General features: G+C 48.6%; 1 protein-coding gene across 1 annotated transcript; it reads right to left on the minus strand.

Moving 5' to 3' along the window:
• Positions 1–736: 736 nt before the first annotated feature.
• On the minus strand, positions 737–19,016 carry LOC306969773 (synaptogyrin-1-like; the record flags this gene model as incomplete). Its single annotated transcript, XM_079582990.1, has 4 exons — positions 737–823; positions 1,162–1,307; positions 4,670–4,907; positions 18,927–19,016. The coding sequence occupies 4 exons, from the start codon at positions 19,014–19,016 to the stop codon at positions 737–739; spliced, it is 561 nt and encodes a 186-aa protein (XP_079439116.1).
• Positions 19,017–19,300: the final 284 nt, after the last annotated feature.

Consider the following 19,300-nt stretch of genomic DNA (forward strand, 5'->3'; position numbering starts at 1 on the left):
CAGGTGAAGCTCAGGTGAGTCTCAGGTGAAGCTCAGGTGAGACTCAGGTGAAGCTCAGGTGAGGCTCAGGTGAAGCTCAGGTGAAGCTCAGGTGAGGCTCAGGTGAGACTCAGGTGAGGCTCAGGTGAAGCTCAGGTGAGGCTCAGGTGAGACTCAGGTGAAGCTCAGGTGAGGCTCAGGTGAGGCTCAGGTGAGGCTCAGGTGAGACTCAGGTGAAGCTCAGGTGAGACTCAGGTGAGGCTCAGGTGAGGCTCAGGTGAAGCTCAGGTGAAGCTCAGGTGAGGCTCAGGTGAGACTCAGGTGAGGCTCAGGTGAAGCTCAGGTGAGGCTCAGGTGAGGCTCAGGTGAGGCTCAGGTGAGACTCAGGTGAAGCTCAGGTGAGACTCAGGTGAGACTCAGGTGAAGCTCAGGTGAGACTCAGGTGAGACTCAGGTGAAGCTCAGGTGAAGCTCAGGTGAGGCTCAGGTGAGGCTCAGGTGAGGCTCAGGTGAAGCTCAGGTGAAGCTCAGGTGAGGCTCAGGTGAGGCTCAGGTGAGGCTCAGGTGAGGCTCAGGTGAAGCTCAGGTGAAGCTCAGGTGAGGCTCAGGTGAAGCTCAGGTGAGACTCAGGTGAGGCTCAGGTGAAGCTCAGGTGAGACTCAGGTGAGGCTCAGGTGAAGCTCAGGTGAAGCTCAGGTGAGGCTCAGGTGAGGCTCAGGTGAAGCTCAGGTGAGACTCAGGTGAAGCTCAGGTGAAGCTCAGGCGCTGGGCGTGAACAGTTTGTTATATTCCTCTTCAAACGAGACGCGCTTCATTCTCTCCAGAGACAGAAGAGTCAGACCTCCCTGAAAACAAACATCAGAAACTCAGAACAAACATCAGAAACTCAGAACAAACATCAGAAACTCAGAACAAACATCAGAAACTCAGAACAAACATCAGAAACTCAAAACAAACATCAGAAACTCAGAACAAACATCAGAAACTCAAAACAAACATCAGAAACTCAGAACAAACATCAGAAACTCAGAACAAACATCAGAAACTCAAAACAAACATCAGAAACTCAGAACAAACATCAGAAACTCAGAACAAACATCAGAAACTCAGAGACGAGGAAGCAGAAACAAACAGCCCAAAGAAAACCTAAAACAAACAAACACAGATAATGAATGATAAATACCCAGCTGAAGACGGAGAAGAAGCAGAACAAAATGGCGGCTCTGGCGGCGTCGGCGCCTTCGTTCAGAGGGAGGTTCACGGCCGGAGTCGCCTGCCACTGATTGGCCAGAAAACAGAAGCTGACGAACCACATGACGCTCCACACGCCTGAAACATACAGGAAACATACATGTGAACCACACGCCTGAAACATACATATGAACCACACGCCTGAAACATACATGTGAACCACACGCCTGAAACATACATGTGAACCACACGCCTGAAACATACATGTGAACCACATGCCTGAAACATACATGTGAACCACACGCCTGAAACATACATGTGAACCACACGCCTGAAACATACATGTGAACCACATGCCTGAAACATACAGGAAACATACATGTGAACCACATGCCTGAAACATACATGTGAACCACATGCCTGAAACATACATGTGAACCACACGCCTGAAACATACATGTGAACCACACGCCTGAAACATACATATGAACCACACGCCTGAAACATACAGGAAACATACATGTGAACCACATGCCTGAAACATACATGTGAACCACACGCCTGAAACATACATGTGAACCACACGCCTGAAACATACATGTGAACCACACGCCTGAAACATACATGTGAACGACACGCCTGAAACATACATGTGAACCACACGCCTGACACATGTGAACCACACGCCTGAAACATACATGTGAACCACATGCCTGAAACATACATGTGAACCACACGCCTGAAACATACATGTGAACCACACGCCTGAAACATACATATGAACCACACGCCTGAAACATACATGTTAACCACACGCCTGAAACATACATGTGAACCACACGCCTGACACATACATGTGAACCACACGCCTGAAACATACACGTGAACCACACGCCTGAAACATACATGTGAACCACACGCCTGAAACATACATGTGAACCACACGCCTGACACATACATGTGAACCACACGCCTGAAACATACACGTGAACCACACGCCTGAAACATACATGTGAACCACACGCCTGAAACATACACGTGAACCACACGCCTGAAACATACATGTGAACCACACGCCTGAAACATACACGTGAACCACACGCCTGAAACATACATGTGAACCACACGCCTGAAACATACACGTGAACCACACGCCTGAAACATGTGAACCACACGCCTGAAACATACATGTGAACCACACGCCTGACACATACATGTGAACCACACGCCTGACACATACATGTGAACCACACGCCTGACACATACATGTGAACCACACGCCTGAAACACGTGAACCACACGCCTGAAACATGTGAACCACACGCCTGACACATGTGAACCACACGCCTGAAACATGTGAACCACACGCCTGAAACATACATGTGAACCACACGCCTGAAACATACATGTGAACCACACGCCTGAAACATACATGTGAACCACACGCCTGAAACATGTGAACCACACGCCTGAAACATACATGACGCTCCACACGCCTGACACATACATGTGATCCACACGCCTGAAACATACATGTGAACCACACGCCTGAAACATACATGTGAACCACACGCCTGAAACATACATGTGAACCACACGCCTGAAACATACATGTGAACCACACGCCTGAAACATACATGACGCTCCACACGCCTGAAACATACATGACGCTCCACACGCCTGACACATACATGTGATCCACACGCCTGACACATACATGTGAACCACACGCCTGAAACATACATGTGAACCACACGCCTGACACATACATGTGAACCACACGCCTGAAACATACATGTGAACCACACGCCTGACACATACATGTGAACCACACGCCTGACACATACATGTGAACCACACGCCTGAAAAATACATGTGAACCACACGCCTGAAACATACATGTGAACCACACGCCTGAAACATACATGTGAACCACACGCCTGAAACATACATGACGCTCCACACGCCTGACACATACATGTGATCCACACGCCTGAAAAATACACGTGAACCACACGCCTGAAACATACATGACGCTCCACACGCCTGAAACATACATGACGCTCCACACGCCTGACACATACATGACGCTCCACACGCCTGACACATGTGAACCACACGCCTGAAACATACATGTGAACCACACGCCTGAAAAATACATGTGAACCACACGCCTGACACATACATGACGCTCCACACGCCTGAAACATACATGACGCTCCACACGCCTGACACATGTGAACCACACGCCTGAAACATACATGTGAACCACACGCCTGAAAAATACATGTGAACCACACGCCTGACACATACATGACGCTCCACACGCCTGAAACATACATGACGCTCCACACGCCTGACACATACATGACGCTCCACACGCCTGACACATACATGACGCTCCACACGCCTGACACATACATGTGATCCACACGCCTGACACATACATGACGCTCCACACGCCTGACACATACATGACGCTCCACACGCCTGACACATACATGTGATCCACACGCCTGACACATACATGTGATCCACACGCCTGAAACATACATGTGATCCACACGCCTGACACATACATGACGCTCCACACGCCTGACACATACATGTGATCCACACGCCTGACACATACATGTGATCCACACGCCTGACACATACATGTGATCCACACGCCTGACACATACATGACGCTCCACACGCCTGACACATACATGTGATCCACACGCCTGACACATACATGACGCTCCACACGCCTGACACATACATGTGAACCACACGCCTGACACATACATGTGATCCACACGCCTGACACATACATGACGCTCCACACGCCTGACACATACATGACGCTCCACACGCCTGACACATACATGACGCTCCACACGCCTGAAACATACATGTGAACCACACGCCTGACACATACATGTGATCCACACGCCTGACACATACATGACGCTCCACACGCCTGACACATACATGACGCTCCACACGCCTGACACATACATGTGATCCACACGCCTGACACATACATGACGCTCCACACGCCTGACACATACATGACGCTCCACACGCCTGAAACATACATGTGAACCACACGCCTGAAACATACATGTGAACCACACGCCTGAAACATACATGTGAACCACACGCCTGACACATACATGACGCTCCACACGCCTGACACATACATGACGCTCCACACGCCTGAAACATACATGTGAACCACACGCCTGAAACATACATGTGAACCACACGCCTGACACATACATGTGAACCACACGCCTGACACATACATGACGCTCCACACGCCTGACACATACATGTGAACCACACGCCTGAAACATACATGTGAACCACACGCCTGACACATACATGACGCTCCACACGCCTGACACACGCCTGACACATACATGTGAACCACACGCCTGACACATACATGACGCTCCACACGCCTGAAACATACATGTGAACCACATACATGTGCGTAGGTGAGCACTGACCTGAGAGCAGCGTGTCCAGAAGCACCGCCCTCTTCCGGTCTCGGACGGAGCTGATTTGTGGAAAGTAGACGTCGAGGGCGAGGAGGGCGGAGCTTATGAGCAGAGCCAGCGTCGCCGTGGAGACGCCGAGGCGACAGGCGGCGGCGTTTCCGTTAAACACGCACAGGTCGAGCGGAGAGTCGGGACGATTCAGGTACCCCTCGTTAGAGATGCAGCCGAGGACCACCACGGAGAACACCTACAACATGTACAACGGGGTCAGAGGACCTACAACATGTACAACGGAGTCAGAGGACCTACAACATGTACAACGGGGTCAGAGGACCTACAACATGTACAACGGGGTCAGGAGAGGACCTACAACATGTACAACGGAGTCAGAGCACCTACAACATGTACAACGGAGTCAGAGCACCTACAACATGTACAACGGAGTCAGAGGACCTACAACATGTACAACAGGGTCAGAGGACCTACAACATGTACAACGGAGTCAGGAGAGGACCTACAACATGTACAACGGGGTCAGAGGACCTACAACATGTACAACGGAGTCAGGAGAGGACCTACAACATGTACAACGGAGTCAGAGGACCTACAACATGTACAACGGAGTCAGGAGAGGACCTACAACATGTACAACGGGGTCAGAGGACCTACAACATGTACAACGGGGTCAGGGCACCTACAACATGTACAACGGGGTCAGAGGACCTACAACATGTACAACGGGGTCAGAGCACCTACAACATGTACAACGGGGTCAGGAGAACACCTACAACATGTACAACGGGGTCAGAGGACCTACAACATGTACAACGGGGTCAGAGGACCTACAACATGTACAACGGGGTCAGAGGACCTACAACATGTACAACGGGGTCAGGAGAGGACCTACAACATGTACAACGGGGTCAGGAGAGGACCTACAACATGTACAACGGGGTCAGGAGAGGACCTACAACATGTACAACGGAGTCAGAGGACCTACAACATGTACAACGGGGTCAGAGGATCTAAAACATGTACAACGGGGTCAGAGGACCTACAACATGTACAACGGGGTCAGGAGAGGACCTACAACATGTACAACGGGGTCAGAGGACCTACAACATGTACAACGGGGTCAGAGGGTCTACAACATGTACAACGGGGTCAGAGGACCTACAACATGTACAACGGGGTCAGAGGACCTACAACAAGTACAACGGGGTCAGAGGACCTACAACATGTACAACGGGGTCAGAGGACCTACAACATGTACAACGGGGTCAGAGGACCTACAACATGTACAACGGGGTCAGAGGACCTACAACATGTACAACGGGGTCAGAGGACCTACAACATGTACAACGGGGTCAGAGGGTCTACAACATGTACAACGGGGTCAGAGGACCTACAACATGTACAACGGGGTCAGGAGAGGACCTACAACATGTACAACGGGGTCAGGAGAGGACCTACAACATGTACAACGGGGTCAGGAGAGGACCTACAACATGTACAACGGGGTCAGAGGACCTACAACATGTACAACGGGGTCAGGAGAACACCTACAACATGTACAACGGGGTCAGAGGACCTACAACATGTACAACGGGGTCAGAGGACCTACAACATGTACAACGGGGTCAGAGGACCTACAACATGTACAACGGGGTCAGAGCACCTACAACATGTACAACGGGGTCAGAGCACCTACAACATGTACAACGGGGTCAGGAGAGGACCTACAACATGTACAACGGGGTCAGAGGGTCTACAACATGTACAACGGAGTCAGGAGAGGACCTACAACATGTACAACGGGGTCAGAGGACCTACAACATGTACAACGGGGTCAGAGGACCTACAACATGTACAACGGGGTCAGAGGACCTACAACATGTACAACGGGGTCAGAGGACCTACAACATGTACAACGGGGTCAGAGCACCTACAACATGTACAACAGGGTCAGGAGACCTACAACATGTACAACGGGGTCAGAGGGTCTACAACATGTACAACGGGGTCAGAGCACCTACAACATGTACAACAGGGTCAGGAGAACACCTACAACATGTACAACGGGGTCAGAGGACCTACAACATGTACAACGGGGTCAGGAGAGGACCTACAACATGTACAACGGGGTCAGAGGACCTACAACATGTACAACGGGGTCAGAGGGTCTACAACATGTACAACGGGGTCAGAGGACCTACAACATGTACAACGGGGTCAGAGGGTCTACAACATGTACAACGGGGTCAGAGGACCTACAACATGTACAACGGGGTCAGAGGACCTACAACATGTACAACGGAGTCAGAGGACCTACAACATGTACAACGGGGTCAGGAGAGGACCTACAACATGTACAACGGGGTCAGAGGGTCTACAACATGTACAACGGGGTCAGGAGAGGACCTACAACATGTACAACGGGGTCAGAGGACCTACAACATGTACAACGGGGTCAGGAGAGGACCTACAACATGTACAACGGGGTCAGAGGACCTACAACATGTACAACGGGGTCAGGAGAGGACCTACAACATGTACAACGGGGTCAGGAGAGGACCTACAACATGTACAACGGGGTCAGGAGAGGACCTACAACATGTACAACGGGGTCAGGAGAGGACCTACAACATGTACAACGGAGTCAGAGGACCTACAACATGTACAACGGGGTCAGAGGACCTACAACATGTACAACGGAGTCAGAGGACCTACAACATGTACAACGGGGTCAGAGGACCTACAACATGTACAACGGAGTCAGAGCACCTACAACATGTACAACGGAGTCAGGAGAGGACCTACAACATGTACAACGGAGTCAGAGGACCTACAACATGTACAACGGGGTCAGAGGACCTACAACATGTACAACGGGGTCAGAGGACCTACAACATGTACAACGGGGTCAGAGGACCTACAACATGTACAACGGAGTCAGAGGACCTACAACATGTACAACGGGGTCAGAGGACCTACAACATGTACAACGGAGTCAGAGGGTCTACAACATGTACAACGGGGTCAGAGGACCTACAACATGTACAACGGGGTCAGAGGACCTACAACATGTACAACGGGGTCAGGAGAGGACCTACAACATGTACAACGGGGTCAGAGGACCTACAACATGTACAACGGGGTCAGAGGACCTACAACATGTACAACGGGGTCAGAGGACCTACAACATGTACAACGGGGTCAGAGGACCTACAACATGTACAACGGGGTCAGAGGACCTACAACATGTACAACGGGGTCAGGAGAGGACCTACAACATGTACAACGGAGTCAGAGGACCTACAACATGTACAACGGAGTCAGAGGACCTACAACATGTACAACGGAGTCAGAGGACCTACAACATGTACAACGGGGTCAGGAGAGCACCTACAACATGTACAACGGGGTCAGAGGACCTACAACATGTACAACGGAGTCAGAGGACCTACAACATGTACAACGGGGTCAGAGGGTCTACAACATGTACAACGGGGTCAGAGGACCTACAACATGTACAACGGAGTCAGAGGACCTACAACATGTACAACGGGGTCAGGAGAGCACCTACAACATGTACAACGGGGTCAGAGGACCTACAACATGTACAACGGAGTCAGAGGACCTACAACATGTACAACGGGGTCAGAGGGTCTACAACATGTACAACGGGGTCAGAGGACCTACAACATGTACAACGGGGTCAGAGGACCTACAACATGTACAACGGAGTCAGAGGACCTACAACATGTACAACGGGGTCAGAGGACCTACAACATGTACAACGGGGTCAGAGGACCTACAACATGTACAACGGAGTCAGAGGACCTACAACATGTACAACGGGGTCAGAGGACCTACAACATGTACAACGGAGTCAGAGGACCCACAACATGTACAACGGGGTCAGAGGACCTACAACATGTACAACGGGGTCAGAGGACCTACAACATGTACAACGGGGTCAGAGGACCTACAACATGTACAACGGGGTCAGAGGACCTACAACATGTACAACGGAGTCAGAGGACCTACAACATGTACAACGGGGTCAGAGGACCTACAACATGTACAACGGAGTCAGAGGACCTACAACATGTACAACGGGGTCAGGAGAGCACCTACAACATGTACAACGGGGTCAGAGGACCTACAACATGTACAACGGAGTCAGAGGACCTACAACATGTACAACGGGGTCAGGAGAGCACCTACAACATGTACAACGGGGTCAGAGGACCTACAACATGTACAACGGGGTCAGAGGACCTACAACATGTACAACGGGGTCAGGAGAGCACCTACAACATGTACAACGGGGTCAGAGGACCTACAACATGTACAACGGGGTCAGGAGAGCACCTACAACATGTACAACGGGGTCAGGAGAGGACCTACAACATGTACAACGGGGTCAGGAGAGGACCTACAACATGTACAACGGGGTCAGAGGACCTACAACATGTACAACGGAGTCAGAGGACCTACAACATGTACAACGGGGTCAGGAGAGGACCTACAACATGTACAACGGGGTCAGGAGAGGACCTACAACATGTACAACGGGGTCAGAGGACCTACAACATGTACAACGGGGTCAGAGGGTCTACAACATGTACAACGGGGTCAGAGGACCTACAACATGTACAACGGGGTCAGAGGACCTACAACAAGTACAACGGGGTCAGGAGAGGACCTACAACATGTACAACGGGGTCAGGAGAGGACCTACAACATGTACAACGGAGTCAGAGGACCTACAACATGTACAACGGGGTCAGAGGATCTAAAACATGTACAACGGGGTCAGAGGACCTACAACATGTACAACGGGGTCAGGAGAGGACCTACAACATGTACAACGGGGTCAGAGGACCTACAACATGTACAACGGGGTCAGAGGACCTACAACATGTACAACGGGGTCAGGAGAGGACCTACAACATGTACAACGGGGTCAGAGGACCTACAACATGTACAACGGGGTCAGAGCACCTACAACATGTACAACGGGGTCAGGAGAACACCTACAACATGTACAACGGGGTCAGAGGACCTACAACATGTACAACGGGGTCAGAGGACCTACAACATGTACAACGGGGTCAGAGGACCTACAACATGTACAACGGGGTCAGGAGAGGACCTACAACATGTACAACGGGGTCAGGAGAGGACCTACAACATGTACAACGGGGTCAGGAGAGGACCTACAACATGTACAACGGAGTCAGAGGACCTACAACATGTACAACGGGGTCAGAGGATCTAAAACATGTACAACGGGGTCAGAGGACCTACAACATGTACAACGGGGTCAGGAGAGGACCTACAACATGTACAACGGGGTCAGAGGACCTACAACATGTACAACGGGGTCAGAGGGTCTACAACATGTACAACGGGGTCAGAGGACCTACAACATGTACAACGGGGTCAGAGGACCTACAACAAGTACAACGGGGTCAGAGGACCTACAACATGTACAACGGGGTCAGAGGACCTACAACATGTACAACGGGGTCAGAGGACCTACAACATGTACAACGGGGTCAGAGGACCTACAACATGTACAACGGGGTCAGAGGACCTACAACATGTACAACGGGGTCAGAGGGTCTACAACATGTACAACGGGGTCAGAGGACCTACAACATGTACAACGGGGTCAGGAGAGGACCTACAACATGTACAACGGGGTCAGGAGAGGACCTACAACATGTACAACGGGGTCAGGAGAGGACCTACAACATGTACAACGGGGTCAGAGGACCTACAACATGTACAACGGGGTCAGGAGAACACCTACAACATGTACAACGGGGTCAGAGGACCTACAACATGTACAACGGGGTCAGAGGACCTACAACATGTACAACGGGGTCAGAGGACCTACAACATGTACAACGGGGTCAGAGCACCTACAACATGTACAACGGGGTCAGAGCACCTACAACATGTACAACGGGGTCAGGAGAGGACCTACAACATGTACAACGGGGTCAGAGGGTCTACAACATGTACAACGGAGTCAGGAGAGGACCTACAACATGTACAACGGGGTCAGAGGACCTACAACATGTACAACGGGGTCAGAGGACCTACAACATGTACAACGGGGTCAGAGGACCTACAACATGTACAACGGGGTCAGAGGACCTACAACATGTACAACGGGGTCAGAGCACCTACAACATGTACAACAGGGTCAGGAGACCTACAACATGTACAACGGGGTCAGAGGGTCTACAACATGTACAACGGGGTCAGAGCACCTACAACATGTACAACAGGGTCAGGAGAACACCTACAACATGTACAACGGGGTCAGAGGACCTACAACATGTACAACGGGGTCAGGAGAGGACCTACAACATGTACAACGGGGTCAGAGGACCTACAACATGTACAACGGGGTCAGAGGGTCTACAACATGTACAACGGGGTCAGAGGACCTACAACATGTACAACGGGGTCAGAGGGTCTACAACATGTACAACGGGGTCAGAGGACCTACAACATGTACAACGGGGTCAGAGGACCTACAACATGTACAACGGAGTCAGAGGACCTACAACATGTACAACGGGGTCAGGAGAGGACCTACAACATGTACAACGGGGTCAGAGGGTCTACAACATGTACAACGGGGTCAGGAGAGGACCTACAACATGTACAACGGGGTCAGAGGACCTACAACATGTACAACGGGGTCAGGAGAGGACCTACAACATGTACAACGGGGTCAGAGGACCTACAACATGTACAACGGGGTCAGGAGAGGACCTACAACATGTACAACGGGGTCAGGAGAGGACCTACAACATGTACAACGGGGTCAGGAGAGGACCTACAACATGTACAACGGGGTCAGGAGAGGACCTACAACATGTACAACGGAGTCAGAGGACCTACAACATGTACAACGGGGTCAGAGGACCTACAACATGTACAACGGAGTCAGAGGACCTACAACATGTACAACGGGGTCAGAGGACCTACAACATGTACAACGGAGTCAGAGCACCTACAACATGTACAACGGAGTCAGGAGAGGACCTACAACATGTACAACGGAGTCAGAGGACCTACAACATGTACAACGGGGTCAGAGGACCTACAACATGTACAACGGGGTCAGAGGACCTACAACATGTACAACGGGGTCAGAGGACCTACAACATGTACAACGGAGTCAGAGGACCTACAACATGTACAACGGGGTCAGAGGACCTACAACATGTACAACGGAGTCAGAGGGTCTACAACATGTACAACGGGGTCAGAGGACCTACAACATGTACAACGGGGTCAGAGGACCTACAACATGTACAACGGGGTCAGGAGAGGACCTACAACATGTACAACGGGGTCAGAGGACCTACAACATGTACAACGGGGTCAGAGGACCTACAACATGTACAACGGGGTCAGAGGACCTACAACATGTACAACGGGGTCAGAGGACCTACAACATGTACAACGGGGTCAGAGGACCTACAACATGTACAACGGGGTCAGGAGAGGACCTACAACATGTACAACGGAGTCAGAGGACCTACAACATGTACAACGGAGTCAGAGGACCTACAACATGTACAACGGAGTCAGAGGACCTACAACATGTACAACGGGGTCAGGAGAGCACCTACAACATGTACAACGGGGTCAGAGGACCTACAACATGTACAACGGAGTCAGAGGACCTACAACATGTACAACGGGGTCAGAGGGTCTACAACATGTACAACGGGGTCAGAGGACCTACAACATGTACAACGGAGTCAGAGGACCTACAACATGTACAACGGGGTCAGGAGAGCACCTACAACATGTACAACGGGGTCAGAGGACCTACAACATGTACAACGGAGTCAGAGGACCTACAACATGTACAACGGGGTCAGAGGGTCTACAACATGTACAACGGGGTCAGAGGACCTACAACATGTACAACGGGGTCAGAGGACCTACAACATGTACAACGGAGTCAGAGGACCTACAACATGTACAACGGGGTCAGAGGACCTACAACATGTACAACGGGGTCAGAGGACCTACAACATGTACAACGGAGTCAGAGGACCTACAACATGTACAACGGGGTCAGAGGACCTACAACATGTACAACGGAGTCAGAGGACCCACAACATGTACAACGGGGTCAGAGGACCTACAACATGTACAACGGGGTCAGAGGACCTACAACATGTACAACGGGGTCAGAGGACCTACAACATGTACAACGGGGTCAGAGGACCTACAACATGTACAACGGAGTCAGAGGACCTACAACATGTACAACGGGGTCAGAGGACCTACAACATGTACAACGGAGTCAGAGGACCTACAACATGTACAACGGGGTCAGGAGAGCACCTACAACATGTACAACGGGGTCAGAGGACCTACAACATGTACAACGGAGTCAGAGGACCTACAACATGTACAACGGGGTCAGGAGAGCACCTACAACATGTACAACGGGGTCAGAGGACCTACAACATGTACAACGGGGTCAGAGGACCTACAACATGTACAACGGGGTCAGGAGAGCACCTACAACATGTACAACGGGGTCAGAGGACCTACAACATGTACAACGGGGTCAGGAGAGCACCTACAACATGTACAACGGGGTCAGGAGAGGACCTACAACATGTACAACGGGGTCAGGAGAGGACCTACAACATGTACAACGGGGTCAGAGGACCTACAACATGTACAACGGAGTCAGAGGACCTACAACATGTACAACGGGGTCAGGAGAGGACCTACAACATGTACAACGGGGTCAGGAGAGGACCTACAACATGTACAACGGGGTCAGAGGACCTACAACATGTACAACGGGGTCAGAGGACCTACAACATGTACAACGGAGTCAGAGGACCTACAACATGTACAACGGGGTCAGAGGACCTACAACATGTACAACGGGGTCAGAGGACCTACAACATGTACAACGGAGTTAGGAGAGCACCTACAACATGTACAACGGGGTCAGAGGGTCTACAACATGTACAACGGGGTCAGAGGACCTACAACATGTACAACGGGGTCAGAGGACCTACAACATGTACAACGGAGTCAGGAGAGGACCTACAACATGTACAACGGGGTCAGAGGACCTACAACATGTACAACGGGGTCAGAGGACCTACAACATGTACAACGGGGTCAGAGGACCTACAACATGTACAACGGAGTCAGGAGAGGACCTACAACATGTACAACGGGGTCAGAGGGTCTACAACATGTACAACGGGGTCAGAGGACCTACAACATGTACAACGGGGTCAGAGGACCTACAACATGTACAACGGAGTTAGGAGAGCACCTACAACATGTACAACGGGGTCAGGAGAGGACCTACAACATGTACAACGGGGTCAGGAGAGGACCTACAACATGTACAACGGGGTCAGAGGACCTACAACATGTACAACGGGGTCAGAGGACCTACAACATGTACAACGGAGTCAGAGGACCTACAACATGTACAACGGAGTCAGAGCACCTACAACATGTACAACGGGGTCAGAGGGTCTACAACATGTACAACGGGGTCAGAGGACCTACAACATGTACAACGGAGTCAGAGCACCTACAACATGTACAACGGGGTCAGAGGACCTACAACATGTACAACGGGGTCAGAGGACCTACAACATGTACAACGGAGTTAGGAGAGCACCTACAACATGTACAACGGGGTCAGGAGAGGACCTACAACATGTACAACGGGGTCAGGAGAGGACCTACAACATGTACAACGGGGTCAGAGGACCTACAACATGTACAACGGGGTCAGAGGACCTACAACATGTACAACGGAGTCAGAGGACCTACAACATGTACAACGGAGTCAGAGCACCTACAACATGTACAACGGGGTCAGAGGACCTACAACATGTACAACGGGGTCAGAGGACCTACAACATGTACAACGGAGTCAGAGGACCTACAACATGTACAACGGAGTCAGAGCACCTACAACATGTACAACGGAGTCAGAGCACCTACAACATGTACAACGGGGTCAGAGGGTCTACAACATGTACAACAGGGTCAGAGGACCTACAACATGTACAACGGAGTCAGAGCACCTACAACATGTACAACGGGGTCAGAGGACCTACAACATGTACAACGGGGTCAGAGGACCTACAACATGTACAACGGGGTCAGGAGAGCACCTACAACATGTACAACGGGGTCAGAGGACCTACAACATGTACAACGGGGTCAGGAGAGCACCTACAACATGTACAACGGGGTCAGGAGAGCACCTACAACATGTACAACGGGGTCAGAGGACCTACAACATGTACAACGGGGTCAGGAGAGGACCTACAACATGTACAACAGGGTCAGAGGACCTACAACATGTACAACGGAGTCAGAGGACCTACAACATGTACAACGGGGTCAGGAGAGGACCTACAACATGTACAACGGGGTCAGGAGAGGACCTACAACATGTACAACGGGGTCAGGAGAGGACCTACAACATGTACAACGGGGTCAGGAGAGGACCTACAACATGTACAACGGGGTCAGAGGACCTACAACATGTACAACGGAGTCAGGAGAGGACCTACAACATGTACAACGGGGTCAGAGGACCTACAACATGTACAACGGAGTCAGAGGACCTACAACATGTACAACGGGGTCAGAGGACCTACAACATGTACAACGGGGTCAGGAGAGGACCTACAACATGTACAACGGGGTCAGAGGACCTACAACATGTACAACGGGGTCAGGAGAGGACCTACAACATGTACAACGGGGTCAGGAGAGGACCTATAACATGTACAACGGGGTCAGAGGACCTACAACATGTACAACGGGGTCAGAGGACCTACAACATGTACAACGGGGTCAGAGGACCTACAACATGTACAACGGGGTCAGAGGACCTACAACATGTACAACGGGGTCAGGAGAGGACCTACAACATGTACAACGGGGTCAGGAGAGGACCTACAACATGTACAACGGGGTCAGAGGACCTACAACATGTACAACGGAGTCAGGAGAGGACCTACAACATGTACAACGGGGTCAGGGAGGCTGAATTTTTGGCTTTAAAAATAAATTTCTTGCCTAAAAGAAAATCTTTATCTTACATGAGTTCAGCTCAAATTCAACATAAAGAACTTTATTTAATCCTGTGGTGCTTCAGCCCTCGGCCTGTTTACAGTGAAGAAAAGTGACAGTATATGCAGTATATGCAGTATATATGCAGTATATATAATACTGTGTAGTATATATAGTATATATAATACTGTATATATGCAGGAGGACCCACGTCTCAGCTGAAATGAAACCCAGATAAACAGATTATGAAAGGTCCAAATATAAACCAGAGGAACAGAGCGGCTCAGATCAGTCTGTGGAATGTTAATCAGGTCATGTGGTCACGGCGGTCATGTGACGAGGTCATGTGACGAGGATAATTCACAGGAAAATCAGTTTCTCTAAGAGTTCAACCTGTGACCGACCGGTCCAGGACTCAAACCTCGAGCCGGGCAGTTTGTTTCAGCTCAGGGTTAGGTTAACGGAGTGGAGAACACCACGACACAGTGTTGTTCCTCCTGCATTATAACGTCTAACGCGGCTCCTCGTTGTTTAATCCGCTTATACCAGGGTCCCACAAACCTAACATTTATAATAAATGTGTTTTTCATTGACTAAAGTCACTAAATCTGCCAGACTACGGGACTATTTTGTGTGGGTTATTAGCCGGTCACTGAAGGCTGGTCTCAGAGCGAGTCATTCTCCGCAGCTATTACGAGGATCTCAGTCAGGCTCAACGACACAACATCAGCACAGAATCACAACACAACAGGACTAACCCGGAAACACTTTTCCCTGGAAGGAAACACCGATATGCGCCACTCGTGGGCACCAGTTATTTACCTTTTACATTTTTCTGTCGTTTTTTTGTTGTTGTTTTTTTTTCTTTTTTTTTTGTATTTTATTTTTCTTCTTATTTTTTTTTTTTTTTTTTTTTTATCTTCCCGTTTTTTAGTCTTATTTTTTCGTTTTTTTTTTCATTTTTTTTTTTCATTTTTTTTTTTCATTTTCTTCCCCATTTTTTTTCATAATTTTGTTTCATTTATGTATTATTTTTTCATGTTTTCTTTTTTTTTTCTTTTTTTATCATAATTTTTTTTTCATTTTTTCAAATTTTTTTTTTTTTTTTTTTGTCTTTTTTTTCATTTTTAATTTTTTTTTCATTTTGTTTCATTTTTTCTTTTTTTTCTTTTTTTTTTTTCTTTTTTTCATTTTTTTTCTTTTTTTTCATTTTTTTTTTTCATTTTTTTTCATACATTTTTTTCATTTTTGCCTCCATTTTTTGTCAATTTCTTGACATTTTTGCCACTTTTTCATCAAGTTTTTGTCACCTTTTTTGTCACATTTCCATCACTGTTCCAGTTTTGTTGCTATTTTCACAGCGTTTTCCCAGAAGTGCCTTAACCGTTTCCAATAGAAATGTAAAGCTCATATGTTATTAACAGTAGCTAACCTAGCTGCTCACTCTCCTCTACAAACATTTAGCAAACACTAAATCCATCTCATACGTTCCTGTCAGTCACTAATTACGCCTTTATCTGACTCAGCTGTGTCAGGCGTTGCTATGGCGACGCCACAGCGGAGTGACATCCCAGTGATTTAACTACCGGACTAAAATAATGCACCAGCCAATCAGAGTCCAGGATTCACCCAGACCATGGTGTAATATCGGATAAAGTATCGTCCAGGTAAAGTGTCCTTCAGGTAAAGTATCCTTCAGGTAAAGTATCCTTCAGGTAAAGTATCCTTCAGGTAAAGTATCCTTCAGGTAAAGTATCCTCCAGGTAAAGTGTCCTTCAGGTAAAGTATCCTTCAGGTAAAGTATCCTTCAGGTAAAGTATCCTTCAGGTAAAGTATCCTCCAGGTAAAGTGTCCTTCAGGTAAAGTATCCTTCAGGTAAAGTGTCCTTCAGGTAAAGTATCCTTCAGGTAAAGTGTCCTTCAGGTAAAGTGTCCTTCAGGTAAAGTATCCTTCAGGTAAAGTATCCTTCAGGTAAAGTATCCTTCAGGTAAAGTGTCCTTCAGGTAAAGTATCGTTCAGGTAAAGTGTCCTTCAGGTAAAGTATCCTTCAGGTAAAGTATCGTTCAGGTAAAGTATCCTTCAGGTAAAGTGTCCTTCAGGTAAAGTATCCTTCAGGTAAAGTATCCTTCAGGTAAAGTATCCTTCAGGTAAAGTGTCCTTCAGGTAAAGTATCCTCCAGGTAAAGTGTCCTTCAGGTAAAGTATCCTTCAGGTAAAGTATCCTTCAGGTAAAGTATCCTTCAGGTAAAGTATCCTTCAGGTAAAGTGTCCTTCAGGTAAAGTATCGTCCAGGTAAAGTATCCTTCAGGTAAAGTATCCTCCAGGTAAAGTATCCTTCAGGTAAAGTATCCTTCAGGTAAAGTATCCTTCAGGTAAAGTATCCTTCAGGTAAAGTATCCTTCAGGTAAAGTATCCTTCAGGTAAAGTATCCTTCAGGTAAAGTGTCCTTCAGGTAAAGTATCGTTCAGGTAAAGTATCCTCCAGGTAAAGTGTCCTTCAGGTAAAGTATCGTTCAGGTAAAGTGTCCTTCAGGTAAAGTGTCCTTCAGGTAAAGTATCCTTCAGGTAAAGTATCCTTCAGGTAAAGTATCCTTCAGGTAAAGTGTCCTTCAGGTAAAGTATCCTTCAGGTAAAGTATCCTTCAGGTAAAGTATCGTCCAGGTAAAGTATCCTTCAGGTAAAGTATCCTTCAGGTAAAGTATCCTTCAGGTAAAGTATCGTCCAGGTAAAGTATCCTTCAGGTAAAGTATCGTCCAGGTAAAGTATCGTTCAGGTAAAGTATCGTCCAGGTAAAGTATCGTTCAGGTAAAGTATCGTTCAGGTAAAGTATCGTTCAGGTAAAGTATCGTCCAGGTAAAGTATCCTTCAGGTAAAGTATCCTTCAGGTAAAGTATCGTCCAGGTAAAGTATCCTTCAGGTAAAGTATCGTCCAGGTAAAGTATCCTTCAGGTAAAGTATCCTTCAGGTAAAGTATTGTCCAGGTAAAGTATCCTTCAGGTAAAGTATCCTTCAGGTAAAGTATTGTCCAGGTAAAGTATCCTTCAGGTAAAGTATCCTTCAGGTAAAGTATCCTTCAGGTAAAGTATCCTTCAGGTAAAGTATCCCTCAGGTAAAGTATCAGTATGGTAAGGGGGCGGTACTGACCCAGCTGAGCAGACGCAGAGCCGTGATTGGCTGCTTCAGGAAGGTCACCGGGTCGAAGGCTCCGCCCGCTTTCACACCGTAGCCCTCCATGGCCCCGCCCACAGAGCTGCCAGGCCCCGCCCACACCTAAACACAGACAGAAGGTTAGGTTTATTTTGTCGCTATTTTGACACGTTTTTTCAAAAAGTTTTTACTAAACCTTTTGAAAGTATTCATACACGTCATGTTTACAACCCTAAACATAAAGTATTCATACACCTTCAACTCCTGCACATCATGTTTACAACACACAAGTAACAGACGACTGTGAAGTGAAAGCAAAATGATACATGATTCTGTTATTTTTCAAAAAATAGAAAAGTGAAAAGTGGGGC

This window comes from Gobius niger, assembly GCF_951799975.1.
Source record: "Gobius niger genome assembly, contig: SUPER_10_unloc_1, whole genome shotgun sequence".
In the NCBI taxonomy this organism is placed as follows: Eukaryota; Metazoa; Chordata; class Actinopteri; order Gobiiformes; family Gobiidae; genus Gobius; species Gobius niger.